Below are 22987 nucleotides of genomic sequence, written 5' to 3'. Positions count from 1 at the left end.
ACTATTTATTTGAGAATTCTAGCCAATAACTTTTCAGTCAGTGATGCTTTGGCTTGATTTTGTACTTTTAGATCAATTTTTGGCATTGGTAGTTATAGTCAATTTGGTAATTAGAAATGAAGGTTGAATTAAGAAGTTGTGAATCTATTAATATATAATAATGGAAGTAGAGTCATCAATAAATAAAACTGTTCCTCTAAAATCATCAGAGTAGAATTTAACTTTAAAAAATATCTTAACAGGCAATTTTCTCACACTTCATTTACGAAATAAATTATAGCATTATATCATGTTGTGATTAGGAAATTGATCTTGCATTTTTCCATTTTAAAGTGTTCATGCTACAACAAAATATGCTCAATATTAAAGTTAGAGTTTTGCTATTGAAGCTCAGTGAAACTGAATAAGTCATTTAATTTTTCTCAATAACTTCTTTTCATTTGTAATTTTAGAAAATGTCATAGTAAAATCTTATTTCTTTGATTAACTGGATATAGAATACATATGATAATGGTTTAGAGGAAATATATTTCAGTTACCCCTATAGATATATTAAAATATATAATTCATTTAATAAATCACGTTTAATGAAACAAAAGAAATACCTTACTGCACCTTTACTAAATAATTATTTAAATAGATGGAGTTAAAAATACTGAATTATACAACATTTTGCCCTTTCATATATTGAATAAATCAAATTTTTCAATACTTAGGTATAATTCTGATACTTTCTTGGAACACCACCTGTAATTTAAGGAAGATATACTTAAAGGTCAAATTTTCTGAACATTGATTTTCTTTCTTGTATGAACAATGAATTTTGAAGTTACATTTTATGGTCTCTCTTTAATATTGCCATTTGCTAATTTCAAGGTGCATTAGGTATAATTATTCTTTTATTAAGGGCAGCAGTAAAAGGTGTGTTCAAATAGCAGGCTTCATGGAAGCTGCCGTATCATGGTTCCTCCCTACAGCACTTTCCTTGCTCACTCTGCAGTCTTTAATAGCTGCAGATTCTCAATAACACGTGTTATATAATAATAACAGCTTTATTTCAGGTATGTGTTAAAGAACAGATCTTCGGGTGTTCTTAAGACAATGCTTCTTTAACACTGATGAATTGAATAACTCAACAGCTTCTTACAGAGACCTTCAGTACAAGTGTTATTGTTTAAAATCAGAGCATTGCAAATTACAGCATTTACATTTCTGGAAACTAGATCTGTTGGCAACTTCATCAGACTTAATATGAAAATAGCGAAGAAATCAATGAAGGGACTGAGAAGGGTAAGACGATATAAACTGAACTTCAAATCTGACATGCCACTAGGAAATTGCTAACCAATATCCAAAGTCAAACAATGGAGTTAAAGACCAAGCAATTTTAAAGCCAGAAGAAATTATACAAAAATCTATAAAGCCCTGCTCCAAGCAATAAAAGAGGACACACGGAAATGGAAACACATACCCTGATCATGGATTGGCAGGATTAACATCATTAAAATGACAATACTCTCCAAAGCATTATACAGATTTAATGCGATCCCCTTAAAAATACCCATGAAATTTTTCAAAGAAGTGGAACAAACACTTATGAAGTTTATCTGGAACAATAAAGACTCTCAAATAGCTAAACCACTCCTAGGGAAAAGAAAAAAGGAGACATTACTTTCCCCAACTTTAATCTGTACTACAAAGCAATAGTTATCAAAACAGCATGGTATTAGAATAAAGATAGACCCTCAGATCAGTGGAATAGGCTTGAGTTCTAAGACATTGTCCCCCAGACATACAATTACCTAATTTTTGACAAAAGAGCAAGAAATCCTAAGTGGAGCAGGGAAAATCTCTTCAACAAGTGGTGCTGTCAGAACTGGTTAGCCACTTGCAAAAAAGCAAACATAGACCCCCCCAATTAACATCATGTACGAAGGTAAAATCCAAATGGATTAAAGACCTTGAAATCAGAACTGATACCATAAGGTATATGGAACAACACATCGGTAAAACACTCCATGACATTAGACTAAAGTCATCTTCAAGGAGGAAACTGCACTTTCCAAACAAGTGGAAGCAGAGATCAACAGATGGGAATACATTAAACGGAGAAGCTTCTGCATCTCAAAAGAAATAGTGCCCAGGATACAAGAGTCACCCACCGAGTGGGAGAAACTATTCATCCAACACCCATCAGATAAAGGACTAAAATCCAAAATATACAGGGCACTGACAGAATGTTACAAGAAAAAACATCTAATCCCATAAAAAAAAAATGGGGAGAAGAAATGAACAGACACTTTGATAAAAAAGAAATACAAATGGCCAAAAGGCACATGAAAAATGCTCCTCATCACTAATCATCAGGGAGATGCAAATCAAAACAACGATGAGATACTACTTCACACCACTGAGATTGGCGCATATCACAAAGAATGAGAACAATCATTGTGGCAGTGATGTGGAGAGAAAGAAACTCTTATCCACTGATGGTGGGAATGCCGTCTAGTACAACCTCTATGGAAAGCGATATGGAGAATCCTCCAAAATCTGGAAATTGAGCTCCCATTCGACCCAGCTATTCCACTCCTAGGAATATACCCTAGGAACACAAGAATACAATACAAAAACCCCTTCCTCACACCTATATTTATTGCAGCACTATTCACAATAGCCAGGCTCTGGAAACAACCAAGATGCCCTTCAACAGACGAATGGCTAAAGAAACTGTGGTACATATACATAATGGAATATTATGCAGCCGTCAGGAGAGATGAAGTCATAAAATTTTCCTATACATGGATGTACATGGAATATATCATGCTGAGTGAAATAAGTCAGAGGGATAAAGAGATACAGAATAGTCTCACTCATCTATGGGTTTTAAGAGAAATAAAAGTCATTTTTGCAACAATCCTCAGAGATAATGAGAGGACGGCTTGAACTTCCAGCTCACTTCGTGAAGCTCACCACAAAGAGTGGTGAGTGCAGCTATAGAAATAACTACACAGAGAACTACCATAATCGTGTGAATGAATGAGGGAACTGGAAAGCCTGTCTGGAGTACAGGTGGGGGTGGGGTGGGATGGATGGAGATTTGGGACATTGGTGGTGGGAATGTTGCACTGGTGAAGGGGGTGTTCTTTACATGACTGAAACCTAATCACAATCATTTATGTAATCAAGATGTTTAAATAAAGGAAATAAAACTAAAAATAAGATTAATAAAAAAAAAGAAATTGCTTCTATTAAACTCAGGGTCATTTCTGATACTGGGGATCAAACCTGCATTAGTCTTGGGTTGGCTATGTGCAAGGTAAAATTCCCTACCGACTCGGCTACTGCTCCGGCTCCAACTCTTACATTGTGAGTATCTGTTATTCTGTTGTCTGGAAGCACTACAGTTTGTTTCTTTATTTAACTACTGAAGGATATCTTTTTTTTTTTTTTGCTTCCAAAATTTTGGCAATTATGAATAAAACGGTTATAAACATCTGTGTGCAGGTTTTTATATGGACATAAACTTTCCGTTCCTTTGTGTAAATTCAAAGAAGTATGATGACTTCTTTGTTCAGCTTTGTAAGAAATCATCAGATTATAATAGTTATATAATATTCAATGTTTTCATTTATTTTTTCTATCATTATTAAATATGTAATATGCTTTATTAAACTTTTTTCCTCTTTTTTTTTTTTTTTTGGGTCACAACCAGCAGCGATCAGGGATTACTCCTGGTTCTATGCTCAGAAATCGCTCCTGGCAGGCTAAGGGGACCATATGTAATGCCGAGATTCGAACCACCATCCTTCTGCATGCAAGGCAAATGTCCTACCTCCATACTATCTCTCCGTGCTAAAAGATAGAGAAAATAGGTGTGTTTTTGAAATTTAGTAATGATGTTAGAGCATAATCTTTTGTAGTAATTGGTCTGACAGAAAATATCACTTCTAGGGATAGGATTGAAAAGTACAAGTTTTACCATTGCATGTGAATCATACTAGTATTCTCTAAGCATTATTATATATCCATAATAGCAAATGTATTATGATATTTGGTTATAGTTTATATAAATGTATTGTGGAAAAATGCCACAGGATAAATACTCTGAAACATTATTTATAAAATACAATAAAATTCAGTGCTTTTTGAATTTGGTGATTAGCAGCTGTAAAATATATAAATTATGGAAAGTAATGTAGATAATGTGAATTCTATTTATATAAATGGTTTAATTTATAAACAAAATGTTTGTCTTTAGTAGTCTAAATAATTGCATAATTTGTGCAAATATTTATGGAAAGATATTTATCTTATAGTATAATTCATCAGAATAAAATTATAAAAAGTAATGTGTTCATATACATAACATGTTAAAAGAAGTAATATATGTATAATATGATCAGTTAGTATATTTAAAAAATAATAGTAGAGGCTTCCCCATTGTCTTTTGAGATAATCTTGTGGTGGATGGAATCTAGGCCACATTTTCAACACACCCTGGTCTTGTGTTTCAGAAATGGTTCGTGGCAGAAAGGGCTCTGGTAGATTTCTTGCACTGGAGGTCCTTCTGGAGCTGAATATCGTTTCAAGCAACAGTCCACATTTTGCGGGGAGGGGTATTGACTACCTTTTAACCTGTTTATCCCCAAATATGAGGTAGTCTCCTGCATCACTTTGTTCCCTTAATTATTTTTTTAAACTCATTTTTATTCTTTTTACCATATATATATATATGTATATATATATATATATACATATATATATATAATAAAGTCTTGTTTTTGTGTTTTTTTTCTCCTCCTTAACTTCATCTGTTTTGGTTCTACTTAGTACAAAAATCTACAAGAAAATGTCTTGCCCAGGATTAAAACTCAGGTCAAAAACAGGGCACAGAGATAATGGAGCCTGACACTCACACCCCCAAATGCACCAGCAATATAATATAGCACCATTTCATTTTGAACAGGCATATTTAAAAAGGAGAAATTTTATGTATATAAACAAGCTCTTGTCTACTAGGGATAAGTAATTACTTCATACATTTTACAATTCAGGGGCATCTCCCACCTTGAACATATGTCATTTGGTCCCAACTTAGACTCCATCTAATTAGACAGTAACTATCCAACCCCAAATCCTAGATCTCAGACATAGAACTGGCAAAGTTCTCTGCAACAGCTCCAGGAACCGAACTTCCTCGAGAACATTCTTAATACTCTTCTGACACCAACAATAGCCAGTTTTGATATGACATCTTGACAATGAGGAAATGGCAACAACTTGGTCTAAGAGCAGGTTGTCTTACCTCACCACCTAATGATAAGATGAAATCAGAAGACATGTCATCCTTTGAACTGTGCAATAGCCAAGATCACTAACTACAGAAGACTGACAGTGACAACCATGACTGGGCAGAATCTATCCTGGGACCAATAAAAATGACCTACTCTAGGCTTTGGCCTATGACCTATACAATAACCTATATCTCTAATTACAGAGGTCTGACTGATATAACTACAACTGAGCAGAACTTCTGGAAACATCATGAAAGACTCTATCCTAGGCTCTGTCCTAGGATCTGTGCAAAAACCAAGATCTCCAACTACAGAAGACTGATTAAATAACAGTGATGGAACAGAACGTCTGGAACCGTAAAGAAAGACTTCCTTCTAGGCTCCGTCCTATGACCTGTGAAAATACAAAGATCTCTATTTACAGAGGCCTGATTTTGTCATCCATGACTAAGTGGAAAATTTCCAGACATCACAAAAGGACCTAGGGAAGAGAATAAGAGCATGTACAGAGCCTGCAGTTATTCCTATGACAGTATACTTCAAGGGCAGAGAAATCCTGTATCTCTTAGGCCAAGGGAATTCCCTTTCTAATCTCCCCAATATTTACTGTGCCTATGCAAAATAAAAAGCACAAATTAATTTTTTGTTATAGTTGTTGTTGCTTGTTTGTGTGTGTGTGTACTTTGTTTTGTTTTTATCTCAGGACCTTTGTTATTGTTTGGCTGTTGTCTTTAATGCTGTGGTACTCATTGTTCTGGTGCTTTTCAGGGTTTTTTGTTTGATTTTTTTTGTACTCTTATGTTTTTCTTCCTTTTTCCTTTTCTTCTCTTAAAACAATATTTATAGCCTCTAGAAGGACTCCTCCCAATTTTTTGCTTGTTTGATTTTTGTGCAGCCCCCCTTTTTTTCATTTCCTTCTAACATAACTACATAACTTAAACCTCTTGTTCTGTCTCACAAATTGAGGGAGAAATAATGGAGGCTACCAAGACCAAACAGTAGTATGAACATCTAGTAGAAATAAAAAAAATTATCAAACTTAAACACCAAATCCAAAGCCAACGACAACAGAATTGATACCCAATCTACAACAAGCTGGACACAGATAGGACCGCTTATACTAGCAGCCTGGGGGGCAAAGGAGGGGGATATGGGATGCATGCTGGGAACACGGGTGGAGGGAGGACAACATTGTTTTGGGGAATACCCCTGATTCAATGTTATTATGTACCTGAAATATTACTGTGAAAGCTTTGTAATCCACTGTGGTCAAAATAAAAATTATTTAAAAAATAATTATAGTACAAATAAAAATGTATGTTCTAATATAAAAATAGTTAAAATATAACAGTGTTCTCTAAAACTACATTTATATATTAAGCCTATGCTATGAAATTTTAAAGAAATGTTCACTCATCTATCGGTTTTAAGAAAAATGAAAGACATTCTTGCAATAATAAATTTCAGACACAAAAGAGAAAAGAGCTGGAAGTTCCAGCTCACCTCAGGAAGCTCACCACAAAGAGTGATGAGTTTAGTTAGAAAAATAACTACATTTTGAACTGTCCTAATATTGAGAATGTATGAGGGAAATGTAGAGCCTGTTTAGGGTACAGGCGGGGGTTGGGTGGGGAGGAGGGAGATTTGGGACTTGGGTGATGGGAATGTTGCACTGGTGATGGGTGGTGTTCCTTTTATGACTGAAACCCAAACACAATCATGTATGTAATCAAGGTGTTTAAATAAAAAAAAAAGAACTAGGAACATGGAAAATACAGATATTATAATTTTTATGGAAATTTATATATTGGGATTTTTGATATGTTAAAGTATAAAAATTATGAGATACATAAAATGCAGGCAGAAAACTCTGACTTATTACAGAAAATGTCTGATGTACTTTTTTTTACTTTTTTGGGGGGGGGTTGGGTTTTGGGTTTTGGGTTACACCCGGCGGCACTCAGGGGTTGGTTACTCCTGGCTCTGTGCTCAGAAGTCACTTCTGGCAGGCTCTGGGATGCAAAAAAAAAAAAAAAAAAAAAAAAAAGATGGTTTCTCTTTCATGGATAAGATATAAACTTTGCTAGCTGATTTTGTTATTATAACTGATAGATTGATAATAGAAAACATTATTTCTATAAAATATGAATAAGGGTAAGTGCAATAGCACAGAGGTATGGCATTTGCCTTGCACACAGTTGATTGGTTAGATCTCCGGCATCCCATATGGTCCCCCAAGCCAGGAGTGATTTTTTTTTTGTGGTTTTTGGGTCACACCCGGCAGTGTTCAGGGGTTATTCCTGGCTCCAGGCTCAGAAATTGCTCCTGGCAGGCACGGGGGACCATATGGGATGCCGGGATTCAAACCAATGACCTCCTGCATGAAAGGCAAACGCCTTACCTCCATGCTATCTCTCCGGCCCCAGGAGTGATTTCTTAATGCATAGCCATGAGTAAACCCTGAGCATCACCGGTGTGACCCCCAAACCAATATATATATATATTTATATATATATTACATATATGAATATATAGTTAATTTTATTTTTAAGACAAGTACACAAGTACTTTATATATTAAGGCAATTCTTCAGTTTTTTAGTTTTTTAGGTCTACATAGATATCTGTTTCTTGTTTTTAGTAAGGCTATAAAATTCAAAATGAGTTACTATATCCACATTTATTTAAACAAGAAAAAGTTTTCTTAAAATAAAAACAAAATATGTATTATCTTCTTTAAAATGACTGGATCATTTCATATAAGTGGGGCATATAAACTTACAGCACCTATATAAAATAAGTGAATGCATATATTTAAATAATTTGCATTGCTTGATTAGGATGAATAGTTAAAAGCCTTATAGATATGGGAATATCAGCATCTAAAATACTATTATAATTATGTAACTTAAAAATAAATATACATGAGAAAAATTAGCACCATTATGAAAGAAAGAAAAACATCCTTGCATTAAGGGATGCACATATTTAATCATAAATTAGATTTCTCTGCATAAAAACCATTCAAGTAACTAGTAATATTGGGCATTGTTTTAGGCCACACCTGGCTGTACTCAGGGTTTACTACTGGCTCTATGCTAAGGGATTGCTCCTGGTAGGGGAGTCTTCTGTGTTACTTGCAACCAAATTCAGATCAGTTGTATAATAGGCAAGCACCTTACACTCTGAATTATCTCTCCAGTCCTATTTGATTAAAATCTTCCTCTCAAAAATGAACTTATATGGCATAACTTGCCAGACATGCGAGATCTCTTGTTATCTAGTTTATAATTACGACCATCCAAGTTACTTGTGTACCTTGGTCAATTTACCCATGGAGATATTTCATTTCTGATTTCTGTGGTCAGTACTTGGACCATCAGCACTTTGTATCTTTACTATATCAAATAGGATCATTGCTAAGACACTACTTGGCTTCTTTTTCTCTGTCCTACTTCTTTCTGATTATATTTTTGAAATTTTATCAATCACTCTTTTGTCAATAGGTTATCTATTTTTTCTATTTTTGGCTCTGCTCATCATTATATTTGACAGGGATGTCTCAGTGCAGTAAATATATAAATTATATAAATATATAAATTATATAAAATATAATATACTTTAGAGTTAGGAAAATATTCAGGAACATATCAAATTATAGACAGTTATTGCATAATTTCAGTGTGAAGTGAACCAGTTATTTGCCCAGAGGAACATGAAGTAGCTATGAAGGAAAATGAAACCATGGATCTTGAAAGGAATTAAAAAAAGTAAGAACCGGTGACAATTTGGGTAACTCAGCACTATAAATCTCCCTCTCTTATATTTTAATTTCAAAGTGAACAACAAAGAAATGCAAACATTTACAAAGAAAGATGTTAAAATCTAAATCCTACCACTAATGTCGCTGCTGTCAGAAGCTCACCAATAGCCTGGTAAAATATCTTAAAGTTTTGTAGCATCAAGGAAGTTGAAATTATTTTCAAAGACACTGTCATTAGAAAAAAAGTGGCATTAATGGAAAAGGAAAGGAACCAGTAGTATCATCTATTTATAGAGGTTTCAGGCTATCTGCCTATATATTCAGTGGTTATTTTTCTTCCTTTGTGGTAATAAAAAAAGTCAAAACAGGCAATTTTCTAGACAAGTAAATGAATAGGTATAATGGTTTGTGACATTTTAAAAATATGAATGAACACAAAGAATGTCCCATTTCCTAGTAGTATGCGCTTACCACACAGGTATCTGTCAACAGAAAAAATTGAACACAAATGATAATGGAAATGAAGAAATAAAAATCAAGTTAAAATTCTTCTCACAAGACACCATTTATGCCTAAAACCTGTGTGTGGGTTGACTATCTGAATTAGTTCGGAAAGATAGATTGAAGAAGAGGAAAAAAATCTCTCTGAGAGGGATGTTTCACATAGAATGTACATTCCATTTTCTCTCTATTTTGTCCAGTCCATTTTATTGTTTTGAAAACACACTCATATGCTTATATTTAACCATTAATCCAATCATGTTGGTATTATTATTTTACTTTTTGCTACTCAGCTTTTCAGATTCCTGAATTCTATTCAATGTTCTCTTGTCTGCATAAACCAAACTTTCACAAAGTTTTATATATCTGCATGCTTACTCTGAAAGTCAGAGATTCTGATCAGTTCTCTTAAACATGTATTAGGAATCACATAAAGAAGAACGGTTGCATTTCTATATCATTTATATCTTAGCCAGTGCACATGGCTTAGCCATGTTCAAAGATCTGGAACAGTTGTAATCAGATTTGATCTCAGTACAATGAAAGTCATGCCTTTGAAGCAAGAGGGAGACAGTAGGCAAGAGAAAATTTGAGCATATTCTCATGCCAACAGTGTGTTACCAAGCTTAATTGACCAAACAAATATCAAGCTGAGTATTCCTCCTTCACTGCGATGGGGAGTGAATGTGTTTCTACTGGGGGCCTAGAAAAATAGCTCTACTTTTGGCCAAGAGTCCTGGTTGAATATGTGATTCTCAGCTATTGAGTCCTGAGTACATAAATTAGGCTAACTGGAGAAAACCCAGGAGATAACCAGTGTTGGTTAAGTTTCCCATGGGCTTATGAATCTGCATCAGACCTTAAACCCTGGGGATATGTAAGACATTCTGATTCTTCTTGATCAGATTTAAATCTAGATTTGTATTTTGAGACACTGTAACTATTAGCATATGGACCCTGACCTCCTTTTTAACTCTCTCTGCCCTTTAATTCTACACTCTACTTTCTTAAGTTTAAATTAGACTTTTCTCAGTTCCACACACAAGCTATGGATCTTCATGCCCCTAGGATTTGTTTAAGCCTCTTTGCCCTTCCCACATCTCTACTGTTCTAATTTTCTCCTTTCTTTAAAGCTTCCTGAAGCTTTTCTTAATCCCTATTTAGGAATGATTCCTTCTTCTCTGTTACAAGAGCAGGTTTATTTTCTTTTAATTTTCCTTATGGTAATTTTACAACCTGATTTATATGATAAATTTTATGTTTATGCTAGGTCTTAATTAGACAGTAGAGGAGAGACTCAATAGATATCTCACCGTTTGTAATTCCCAAGTGGCAATGCTTTTTTTATTCAATAATTTCATACACAAAGATAAATACCAAACACACACACTAGCACTTTCACAGGTTCTCATATATATATATATTAGACATCGAGTTTACACTTAGTCCTATGATCCAAAGACCTACCAAGAAAATTGTACTCAGATCTGAGGCATCATTGCTGCCACGTCTCCGTCTCCTCCTCCTACTCTACCGTAAATTTTAAATTCCAAATTGCATCACAGATCACCAGACAAAATTTTCCTTGGCTTAATTGATTTCTTTGCCAAAGATAATAGGAATTCAACTTTCAGCAACTAAGCAGAAGGTAGTTATCAAAATGATCAGACAAGCCTGTATATGCCTATATACAGTGTTTTTTTTTTTTTTTTTCAATTCCCTGAGAGAAATGAGACCTGGCAAAAACAAGTCATTTGTCTCCCCAGCCTGTAAATGTGCTGCTTCCACCCTTTGCTGCCAAGAGCTAAAGTGAACTTACTTTTAGGCTCATTATTTGGCACCTCCCCTTAAAAAAAATCACCCTCCCCCCCCCCAAAAAAAAACAAAACAGGAAGAGGAATGAGTGGAGAGAAATGTCTTTTTGGCATAACAACTATCTAAATATATTCTTCGAAAAATGCATCCATAGTGCCAAGAAAGAAGGAGTTTTGGAGGTTCTTACAGGAGAGAATTGTGTTAATAGTGAACCCCTGAGCACTTCTCCGGCTCCCCTGCTTTTTACAAACAACAAAGCCAAAAAAATTAAAACAAACAAACAAACAAACAAACATCTGGCGACGGGAGTCAGCTTCAGTATCATCCCCACTGCGTGTGTGTGGGGGGGCACAAAGCACCTCCAATTATCTCTTGAGTCCGACTTCACCTGTGTCTACTCTTATCTCTTGCCCTACCCTAAGCAGGGAAACCGCCTTTCCAGCCTTAAATGCTGCAGGCCAGGCGAGTTGGGACTTGAATGCTGAGCCCCAGGATTCAGGTCCCCTCCTCCTTGGAGATCTCCAAGATAAAGGAACCTGAACCTGCCTGCAACTGTGCATTTAAGGGATCCCTGAAACCCGGAGGAACAGGCGGCAAAAAAGGTTCCTTTGTTAGTTTCAGCCGCTAGCTCGGACCCACCAAGATCCCGAGGGACTGGGGTTTGGGCTCCAGCTCCCTCTGCACCCCAAGTCTGACCCCAAACCTACCACCTCCCTTCCCCTTCCTGTAGAAATAAGGGACATCCCAGCCCAGCCGGCAGGAGAGGAGAGTTTAGTTCTGTGCGCTCCAGGTTCCAGCACTTGCATGCATATGCAGGTGTGTGCATCGTGGCAGGGGAGGAAGGAGGCGATTGTGGGGGGCCTAGGAGATACCCATCGCGACTTCTTTCTCTCTGCATTTCCAGTGCACATGTCTAGTGGGGGGGGGGGATCTGGCCCTGGAGCAGAGCTCTCCTGGACAGAGGCGAGGGCGGAGTCTTGGACTTCTCCAAGGACACCCCTTAGAAGCTGGCAGTCGAGTTGCAAACCGTTATTTCTCCTCCACTATTTCGCTCCTTGCTCCATCCCTTCGGGTCCCGCTCTCATCAAGCTGTAGGTGAAAAAATGAAAATAAAAAAGAAAAAGAAGAAATACTAGGTTATTTTTTAAATGATTTTTATTGTGACCAAAGTGAATAACAAATCTTTCACAGTCATATTGAAGATCCATAGTGACAATGAATCAGGGTCATTCCCACCACCAGGGTTGTCCTCCCTTCACCCCCCTTTTCCCAGCATGTGTCCTATCTCTCCCTCCTATGCCCCCCGGAGTGCTAGTATAACTGGATCTCTGTGTCTATCTTGTTGTAAATTGGGTATCCATTCTGTTGTCGTTGACTTTGGGTTTGGTGTTTAAGTCTGATTTATATATATATATATATATATATTTCTACTCAATTTTCATACAACTGTTTGGTCCTGGAAGCATGGTACTAGGCTTTTTTTAAATTATTATTATTATTCCTTCCACCCTTCAGAGCCCCGGGAGACTGTGGTGTAAGACCCTAGAGGACACAGGCCCCCACACCCCCCATCGGCACTGGCAGAGTGTGCAAAGCGTGGGAAAGAGCCAGCTGCAGAGAAGGGCTGATCTAAAAAGGGAGGGTCTGGGAGCGCCCCCAAATCTCCTCCCACCCACCCCCATACACACATCTTCTACACCCCAGAGGAGGAAACAGAACTGCAGAATTCACCATCCCCATCATCCATTCTACACTCCCCTGCTGCTGAGCTCAGAGCCCCGGAGCCAGAGCCCTGCAGCAGCAGCAGCAGCAGCAGCGGCGGCGGCGGCGGCGGCGGCTGCAAAGCGTGCAGAAGTAGCTCCCAGCAGATTTCGATCTATCCCTTGCTCCGACTTGGGGCGACAAGCCAGAAAAAGAAAAAGAAAAAGAAAAGAGGGTGGAACAGCAAGATTTGCAAGAGGAGGTGTTCTCCCAGGGCTGGCACGTGCTGGGCAGCCCGAAGGCGGCGCGACCCTTCCAAACAGCCGGCGCCGGGGCTCGAACCGGCGGCGTCTCGAGTGCGTTCGAATCCCGGCCCCGCGCGCTGTCAAAGCTTCGGAGCTCAAGAGCTGTGCGGCGCGGAGGGATACGCCACGGCCGCGCCCCCGCCTCTGCCTCCCTCCCTCCCCGCCCGGCTCTGCTGCCGCCGCGGCGGCCGCCGCCGCTGCCGCTGCCTGGATATAGTGCGGCGAGGAGCGGAGCTTTGCAGTCACTTGGCTAGGAGGACGCAAGGAAGGAGCGCGCGGGCTGCGGGCGCTTGGGCCATCCCGGGAGCGAAGGCGGCTGGAGCTAGTGGACGGCCTGGGCAAGCGGAAGGTTCTCTCTCTCTCTCCCTCTCCCTGGCTGGACTTAATAACTTTGGAAGTGTGCACCAGCAGTGGCAACGTCCTGAACATGAGCCTCCTCCTCTCCTTCTACCTGCTCGGGTTGCTTGTCAGTCGCGGGCAAGGTAGGAGTGCGGGTGCTTTATTCCACCTTTACTTTCCCTCCCTCCCCCCTTTCCACCTAATCCGGAATGGGGGGGGGGTTAAAAGAAAAAAAAATGCAAAAATTTCCCTGGGAGGCAGGATAAGAATTCAATGAAAAAAAAAAAAAAAAACAGAAACAAAAAAAAACAAAACTAAAGTTCTTAGTGATGGTGGGTGGCATGGGTGGCATTTTTATTTATTTTTTATTTTTTCTGTTTGTGTTTTTTTAGCGTCCTCTTAAGAAACAAAATAAAATAAAATAAATGAAATAAAATAAAACACAGATTGCATCCTAATGGTCAAGATCTTTGGAGTTAGAGAAAATAAAGAAAAATAAAGCTAGGGAGTGGGGTTTGCAAAAGCAGGATATAGAGACTAACTGCTTTGTTATTATTTTTCTTTCTTTTTATTATTTTTTTTATCCACCCCCCTCCTCGGGGATCTTGGCTTCTCTGATTTTCATGATGAGAAAAAAAATTTTGGATGAGTATCTTGGTGTGTGATGAACATTTGCAGCTCTGAGATTGCGGGAGAAAAGGGAACGGTGGTATTTTAGAGAAGCAGCAAAAGAAAAAAAAAAAAACTATCAGCATTAAACTCGTTGTGAAAATATCTGTTGTGTTCCAAGGAATTCAATTCTCAGAGACTCTTCCAACCCGTCCCCACTTCTGCCCCCAACCTCCTTTTCCCCAAGACCTATTTCCCGACTGGGAAGTGAAAGGTGAGATAATGGCTTGAATATTTCAGTTGAAAACTAAGAGGGGACCATGGAGGTTGTGGTGTAAGAAAGCAAATGGGAAAACTAGGGATGTGTTGCAGTCATTTATCTTCAACCACCCCCAACACACCACATACCTCTTGTTATTACATCAAGGTTGACCATTTTTACAACATTAGATGTTTTAATTATACTGTAAGTATTTTTTTATAGCTTTTGGATAACTGAAGGGAGCTTTTATCTCTTAAAAATAAATGAATAGCTTACTAGAATAACCTAAAGAGAAAATGTGTGGAAGGTACCTCTGTTTAGCTGTACAGAAATGGATGTAAATTTCTCTTGCTTTTGAAAAGCCAGTTTCCTTTGCAAAATATATATATTCATAATCAATGGAAGCATTTTCAAGTGTCCAGATAAGTTTGGGCATTTAATTGGGGGTACAAAATGCTAAAAGGTGCTTTAGTGGAAATCGTGAAAGAAATGGAAATTAAAAGTAATCTTGTGTTATGCAATAACTAGAGGTAATTTTATATGATCAGTGTAGCATAAAACTGGATTTTATATTTTAAGTAAAAAAATAATTACAAGTTAAAATATCCACTAAATTCATTCCTAAACCTTTTTTTTTTTTTTTGAAGCCTCTGCTGCGATGCTCATGGCGTCCAGCAGGGGGTGGTAGAACTCCATTTAAACTGAGGAATGATGATTTCTGCTCTAACCACACTGGGTCCTATCATTCTTCAGCAGGGCTTGACATTTTGGATATGAAGCCTTCCTTTTTCTGCCCTTCTCCTCCCTAAAGCTATGGTGTGAGTGGCTGGTGAAACTCGACTGGAGGCATATTTTATGTTTAGAAATCAGGATGCATACCCTGGATGTTGCTGTAGTTTGCCAAGTGTCTTGGAAAGAGACTGCTCATTTTCTCTTAATAACATAGACTATGCAAAATTTCAGTCGTAGCAAGATTGCAGCTCTACCCAGATGAAACTCATATTAGCCCAATCAGTTAATTTAATCACTCTTAGCTCTGAGATCAACAGCATACTCTTTAGTTTTCCTGCAGATACCCTGCTTTAATTTTGGAAAGGTGCTGATTATGTCTAACTGTTCCTTTATAAAATAGACAGGTATTTCTGAATATTAAGAAGCCCTTCCTGAAATTGCAGTTAAAATACCACTGCAATTAATCAAGTGTAGACTCTGGAGCAAGATGGGAGCATAATAGGCAGCAAGTTTATGCAGACTTATGATGGCATTATGATTGCTTTGGGGAAGAAAAATGTGTTGGTGAGAGAGTCTGTGAATCTAACATTGGAGACCTTAAGTGTGTTGGAATTTGTCTCACAAGGAGGAGATTGAGGAATGTTCAAGGAGTGCATACAGAGACATGCAATTTGAGGCTGTATATATATATATATATATATATATATATATATATAACCTAGATTTGAAATTCCAATTTATAATTCAGAATGCAGGGTGATGATAAAGGGGCACTCTACGACTAAAGCATGCTTGAAAGGGGAACTCATCTTCACTGTAATGAAACTGAGAACAAGAAAAGCACCATGTACTGAAGATCTATCTAGTAAGATATAAAATGCAAAGCACTCAGAGAGGCGTAGATGCATAGTGAATCGAAACATGGAGCACTTCTGTGCCCTGTGTCCTAATGAGGCAGGAGAGGCTTGGAAGGAAGAATCCTGATCCTGGAGTTCAATTCCTCAATGTTCGTGTTTTGTTCTCCAATTAAGGATGCAGCAGCAAGGATCAGATACCCCACTGGGAGCAGTTTTGAAAAAAAAATGAATCAAGTGAAACTCACAATTTGTTTATTCTCTCATAAATGGGTTCACAGAAAAGCCTGCCAGTCAGTGATTCCTGGGTTTTTACCTTAGAAATACTGAAACCCCAGCTCGCTGATTTATGTTCCCAACAATATACTTGCAGGGGATTTTATGAAGCATGATTGAAGCTATTGCTTTGGAAAGTGGTGTGCAGTTAGACTGGGGAAAGGCAACGATGATGTATTCCCTTTTAAGTAGTCAAAACGTTTTGAACTGCAGCAGTTGAATAGGAGAAAATGACAGAAGTGAAAAACTGACTAACTTAAGTGGATGCCAATACCATAATTAGCTAACAAGGCCTAATAGTTTTACTCCTAAGTTTCAACACAACATTATTGTGCTAGGCTAGTGAGAGCCTTTAAAAAATGTTTGGTGTTTTAGCACAAATATTCCTTTAAAAGCCTCTCATTGCCAGAAGAGAAAGGTCTAATGAAATACTGCTGGGATTTAATTGTCAAGTTTTAATTTCATTTTTCAATGGAAAGGAATTTTTATAGTGCCTGAAATTTCTTAATTTCTTTCTTTCTTTCTTTCTTTCTTTCTTTCTTTCTTTCTTTCTTTCTTTCTTTCTTTCTTTCTTTCTTTCTTTCTTTCTTTCTTTCTTTCTTTCTTTTCTTTCTTTCTTTCTTCTTCTTTCTTTCTTTCTTCTTTTCTTTCTTTCTTTCTTTCTTTCTTTCTTTCTTTCTTTCTTTCTTTCTTTCTTTCTTTCTTCTTTCTTCCTTTCTTCCTTCTTTCTTTCTTTCTCTTTCTTCTTTTTCTTCTTTCTCTTTCTTCTTTTTCTTCTTTCTTTCTTTCTTTCTTTCTTTCTTTCTTTCTTTCTTTCTTTCTTTCTTTCTTTCTTTCTTTCTTCTCTTCTTTCTTTCTTTCTCTCTCTTTTTCTTTCTCTTCTTTCTTTCTTTCTTTCTTTCTTTCTTTTTCTTTCTTTCTTTTCTTTCCTTTCTTTCTTTCTTTCTTTCTTTCTTTCTTTCTTTCTTTCTTTCTTCTTTCTTTCTTTCTTTTCTTTCTTCTTTCTTTCTTTCTTCTTTCTTTCTTTCTTTCTTCTTTCTTTCTTTCTTTCTTTCTTTCTTTCTTTTCTTTCTTTTCTTTCTTTTCTTCTTTTTCTTTCTTTCTTTCTTTCTCTTTCTTTCTTTCTTTCTTTCTTTCTTTCTTTTCTTTCTTTCTTTCTTTCTTTCTTTCTTTCTTTCTTTCTTTCTTTCTTTCTTTCTTCTTTCTTCTTTTTTTGGCGGCAATCGTTTTTCCTTTGTATTCAAAACATTGACCAAGAGCTTCTGTCACCACGAATCTCCAGTGATAACTTGAGGTTGTGATTCAGAGTGCATTTGCTGTTTGGGTGTCTGTGAATTCAGATGGCCAGACTGTACACACTGAGGTTGTTTTTTTAAAGCTCATTCCATTTCTACAAATGATTTTCTTCTTCCTTAAAAATGATTCAAATGTGATTAATGAATGTCTATTCCTGGATAGGCTCATATATAAAACAGAAGCATCATTTTGAACATACACGGAAGGTAAGAACAGAACCATTCAGTCCACACGAATTACACAGTTAGGACATTTCCCTGAACTGAAATGAGGAGGATGGGGGAGTTTGTGCAGTTAATTAATTAAACTTAGAGGCACCTGCTTACATGTACTCTCTCTCTCTCTCTCTCTCTCTCTCTCTCTCTCTCTCTGGTGAAGGGCTAGTAAGTCATTGTTTGTTAAAAAGACAGTCCCTGCTAAAAAGACACACCATAGATGTGTGGGTGTCTACATACTTGAGGTCTAAGGGAAGGTCTTACCACACTTACCTTTATTGTAATCGACCACAGGGAGCACCTCCTACGCCTCACTTTAATTCTTTGATAATAGCCTCTGTTTACAAGATTCTGGTGGAATCAAAGTGATATCCATTTGCAAGGAGAGAAGAAAGGTATATTAATTAGCATCTTTATTGACAATGCAGAGCCCAGAGGATTTTCTCCCCAGTTTCATGTCACAGGGATTAAAGAGGACTTGTACCATTGGGAGCTAAACTGGAGCTCAGGGAACAAGAAGGGAAGTTGATGGGTCATGGGTGTCAGCTGAGTCTTTTCAGTGACACCGGGACTGACATGCTGCCGGAAGTAATGACCTAAGAGAGAAGCAATTAATGGAACAAAAGGATGCCAATCATTCCAAGAGGAAAGTCATACTTCATAGCATTTTCTCAACAGAATGGCTTTATTTCAAATAAGAGAACTAGTTGGTAATGTTTAATGTTTGTAATCACCCATGATGGAGCAATGGGCCTACAGAGATTGAGGCTGAGAAACTATACTGAACAGAGTGATTTGTTTTTCGCCTGTTTTCTTGTGACAGAGCAGTCTGAAAGAGAAGCCAGAGTGTCAATCTGAATGCTCTGGCACTAGGCCTGCTGATTTCTTTGACTTTTGACATTTGGAAAATGATTTTAATTTCTCTGTTCAGGGTCATCTCTCATAGCAGTGAACCTTGGAGAGCATGAAGAAAGTGCATGATAAGTGGTAGAGCAAGTCTAAATGGCTTTGAGGTTTTGAGCTCCAGATAAATAAAATGCTTTATGTGTTGAAGTATGCAAAATGAATTGAAAAATATGAGTATTCTTATAAAAGGACTATGATTGTTTCTTGTATGTTTTACTGGCATAGATTCTATATTCTTTGTACCTTTTTTGCTATCCCAATTATCCTGCATAGGACTATTTAAAAGATTATGAATTCATTTCAATTTCCAAAGTATATAATATAAGAACATTTTAAGATGCAACCAGTGCTTTTATGCTTTCATTAAACATAATATCACTAAGGTTTAGAGAGCCAAGGTATCTTTATTTGTTTAGCAAATAAAATTGCTTCTGAATGGCACTTCTAAATATTTTAATAGCTTTTGACTATTTACAATATAATAATAGCGCTGGTCCCAAGTAACTACCCTGTACTCCCTTGTTACTCATATTCAATTTGCCATGAACAATTTAACAAACACTGCAGAACTTTTTCAAAAGTGATGATGTCATGAATGAACTTGCCCAATTTTAAGTAGTTCACAGAAATGATGGATTCATGTCTTCGGGGCAAAGTGGATAGACCTAGAAGTGATTATATGAAATCAGTAAGGAAGCAAAAGACAATTAATTACCAGATGGATTCACTCATCTGTGAAGTCTGAATAACTAAAGCAACTAAAATAAGGCAACAAACCTAATCCCTAGACTGTGATGTATATGGTGGTTCCCAGAAGGGAAGAAAGGAGAGTGAGAGATATTGGTGGTGATAGTGGTGGTGGATTTGGCACTTCAGAGGTGCGTGTGAATCTTCCACACTTGGAGAGGGGTGTGAAATAAATGTCTGAGATTTCATAATATTGTAAGCCACTGAGAAATCTGAACATACTGTGAGGGCTGGGAAACTCTGAGTGTAACGCTGAGCTTAGAAATCAACAGGTGACATTTTCAAGAGTTTGAAGTCAATTACGCAAACATTTTCAAATCAAGTTTATTATTAAAACTAGTAGGAAAGAGGCAGACATTGAATTTGGAATCAGGAAGCCTTGAGAACTAGAAATATCTTGATTTTAAAAAATGGATTTACAGTTCCATCATTTGATCCAACATTTATTTGAAACATTGATATAAAGGTAGCCAGCTAGCTGATATTACTGTCTGCTACACTACCTAACTAGTTATTTTTAACTTTTTGGTTTTGGGCCACATTTAGTATTGCTAAGGAGTTACTCCTGGATCTGCACTCAGTAGTCACTCCTGATGGATTCAGGAGTAGATATGGTATCTGGGGTATGGAAGCCAGGTTGGCCACATGCAAAGCATGTACCTACCTCCCTGTTGTAGTCATCCTGCAAAAGATAAACTATAAATTTTCCAGACACTGTTTATATTTTTGATTTAATATGCAAGCATATGTCTGCTGATTAGAACAACATACTGAGGGGGCAGTAGTCAGCTAATTTATGAATGAAAGTGGCTCATCATCCTTTACTCACTCATGAAATATTCTGAATGTTTGCTGTGTCTCAGCATGAGACATGAGACATCATCTCTGGGATTGATGGTAAGTATTGTGTGATGAACAACTCCAGGGGGCGCCTCAGAGTCATGGTGGTAGAATACATATATTCACATTTTACCAGCAGATGGCAGTAGAGGGTCTTAAGGGATGTTTTTGTTTGCTGTTTGTTTGACTTTGTTTGTTCAATAAGAGTTCTCTGGGCCAACAGCAGGTTGGTTGTTTTTAGGTATCAGAAGATAACAACATGGCAACATGATTTATAAAATGTTAAATGCAAATAGTCAACATGCTAATAGCTTGAATTTATTTAATCTCTTAAATCTTAGTTTAGTTCTCTGAAGATCAAATTTTGCATTGATTAAAATACTAAACACTTCATCAGCTTGATATCACAGTGATATTTAAGTGTGAACATGTGTTATTTTTTGTGAGCAAAGCTTTATTTAGTCTTTAGGGTAAACACAATGCTAATTCTAATATAATATAATCTTATATTAGCACAGACCACTACTTTAGTGTTTTTGAGCCATCTTCTAACTAAAGAGCATCATAATCCCTACAGACTATATTCAGGTTTTTGTTGTTGTTGTTGTTGTTGTTGTTGTTCTTGTTTTTGTTGTTATTTTCTTGGGTCATGCCCTGTGATGCTAATGGGTTACTTCTGGCTCTGCATTCAGAAATTTACTTCTGGTAGGCTTGGGGTAACCATATGGGATGCTGAGGATTGAACCTGGTTTTACTGTATGCAAGGCAAATGCCCTACCAAGTGTGCTATCCCTCTGGCCTCTATATAGACTTTTTTGTGGATAAAGAAATTGAGGAACATAGACATCATCTGATTTATCTGAGTTCATACTTAGCTTTTGTCATTTCTGTTCAATGTCTATTTTCTTTTAATACATTCATCCTTTTTGAAAATTGGCAAGCATGGAGGCAAAATTCAGTCATGCATTCAATATTGATGAATAAGAGGCAATAGATGTGCATGTAATAAATTTAAAGAATGAAAATATCAGAGAACCAACAGAATGTTGTAAAATGACAAAATATAGAACAGAATTAAAAGAATAGTCTTTTAAATTAGCCCTTCGCAATTTTTCAGTGTTTACTTTCTTCCTCACTTATATGCACTTTACATATATTAACTAACTTAGCATAATGTGTACAATATTTATTTAACTATTATCTCCTTCTTACACTTGAAGATTATGAGGGATAAGAATTTTAAATAACTCACTAAGGTTGTATATTTAATATACAAAATTTTGAACCAAAGTCTTAAACAAGAACATTGGCTTTCCACTCAATGAAAGAGAATGAATCAGCATATCAAGAATAAACAGAGACTATACTACAATAAGAATAAAATTCTTAGCGAGCAAGTATTCACTCTCTGGGAATACTTCCTGTCATACAGGAATATGACAATTTACTTAAAGTATAGATTTGGAAAGGTGAATCATCAGACTCAATTATAGAAACATTGGCAGAACTAAAAGGCAATCTGGCCTTAATTCAAGTTGTTAGACTCTTCTTTATTTTTATTTTTATCCATTTATGGGAGTCATTGTTTGGGTAGATAACTAATGTGATTAAGGCATTGTGAAGCCTACTAGTTCTTTGTTGGGTGATCCACAGAAACATTAATAGATATTTTATATGTCTGTATGTAAGAATTAATGAATAATAAAATATTATATTGGGGAAATTGAGAAGAATTTGGCACCCTAAATTTCATGCCTTTTTGTCAGAAATTATGTATACATATTAATAAATTTGAGGCTATAAACTTATGTCTTTTATATTATCTTTTGTAACTTTAAATTTAGAAAATAATATTCCAAATTTAATAATTTTGAGTGTATTAAAAGTATGTCATTTGAAATATGCAGGACCATCTAGGTAGAAATGTCCAATATGCTTAGAAATACATGATGCTGATAATCATCTCCTCAGAGTCTTTCTCCACTTTAATATTTTTCTTTAATATAATCCTTCACAATTATTTATGCTCTAACATTATTTAGATATGTCAAGTTTTTATTTACACCATTGAAGCTGTAAGTTAAATATGTTGCTAGGTTTTTGTCATTCACTTTGCTTTATTAGAGGTTTCTTGTTTCCCCGATTTATTCTGGCTAACCTGCATAGAAAAACGAAACATACCAAAATAAATAAAAAAGAAATGGAAACTTTACAAGAAACAAAAAGTTGGGCATTAGAAGTAAAAATCTTTTTAATAATAAAGGAGATAATATTTTAAAGTGTCAATGATTTTTAATTGTGGGTATCATATACAAGACTGTACATGTTTTAGGGGTATAATAATACTATTCTATTAATATATGTTGCTATATTTCACTCATACCCATAACTGAAATAGCACTATAGATTCCCCCAGGTCTATTGGGGCCCTCAAAAGTCCATTGAACTTCTCCTCTAAGTCCCTCTTTTTTGTCTTTCTCTAGTAACCTATCCTTATTATCAGAGATGGCAACTAATATATGAGTTTGTACTA

At 36.6% G+C, this 22987-nt stretch overlaps 1 protein-coding gene and 1 pseudogene across 2 annotated transcripts in view; one reads left to right on the top strand and one right to left on the bottom strand.

The window, feature by feature from the left end:
• LOC126025829 (microtubule-associated protein RP/EB family member 2-like) overlaps positions 1 to 12248 on the bottom strand; it is a 74010-nt pseudogene extending 61762 nt beyond the window's left edge.
• A 1320-nt stretch (positions 12249 to 13568) lies between these two features.
• NCAM2 (neural cell adhesion molecule 2) overlaps positions 13569 to 22987 on the top strand; it is a 424349-nt gene continuing 414930 nt past the window's right edge. Inside the window, exon 1 of one of the 2 annotated variants that reach the window (XM_049785726.1) lies at positions 13569 to 13860. In XM_049785726.1, the coding sequence (XP_049641683.1) occupies positions 13806 to 13860 (55 nt within the window). In that variant the 5' untranslated portion in view covers positions 13569 to 13805. The remainder of the gene's footprint in view (positions 13861 to 22987) is intronic. The other variant, XM_049785727.1, reaches the window with a different exon arrangement.

The sequence above is a fragment of the Suncus etruscus genome, chromosome 13, assembly GCF_024139225.1.
Source record: "Suncus etruscus isolate mSunEtr1 chromosome 13, mSunEtr1.pri.cur, whole genome shotgun sequence".
NCBI classification, from domain to species: domain Eukaryota; kingdom Metazoa; phylum Chordata; class Mammalia; order Eulipotyphla; family Soricidae; genus Suncus; species Suncus etruscus.
Note: the sequence above shows the minus strand (reverse complement) of the source record. Positions and strands in the feature narration are given on the sequence as shown.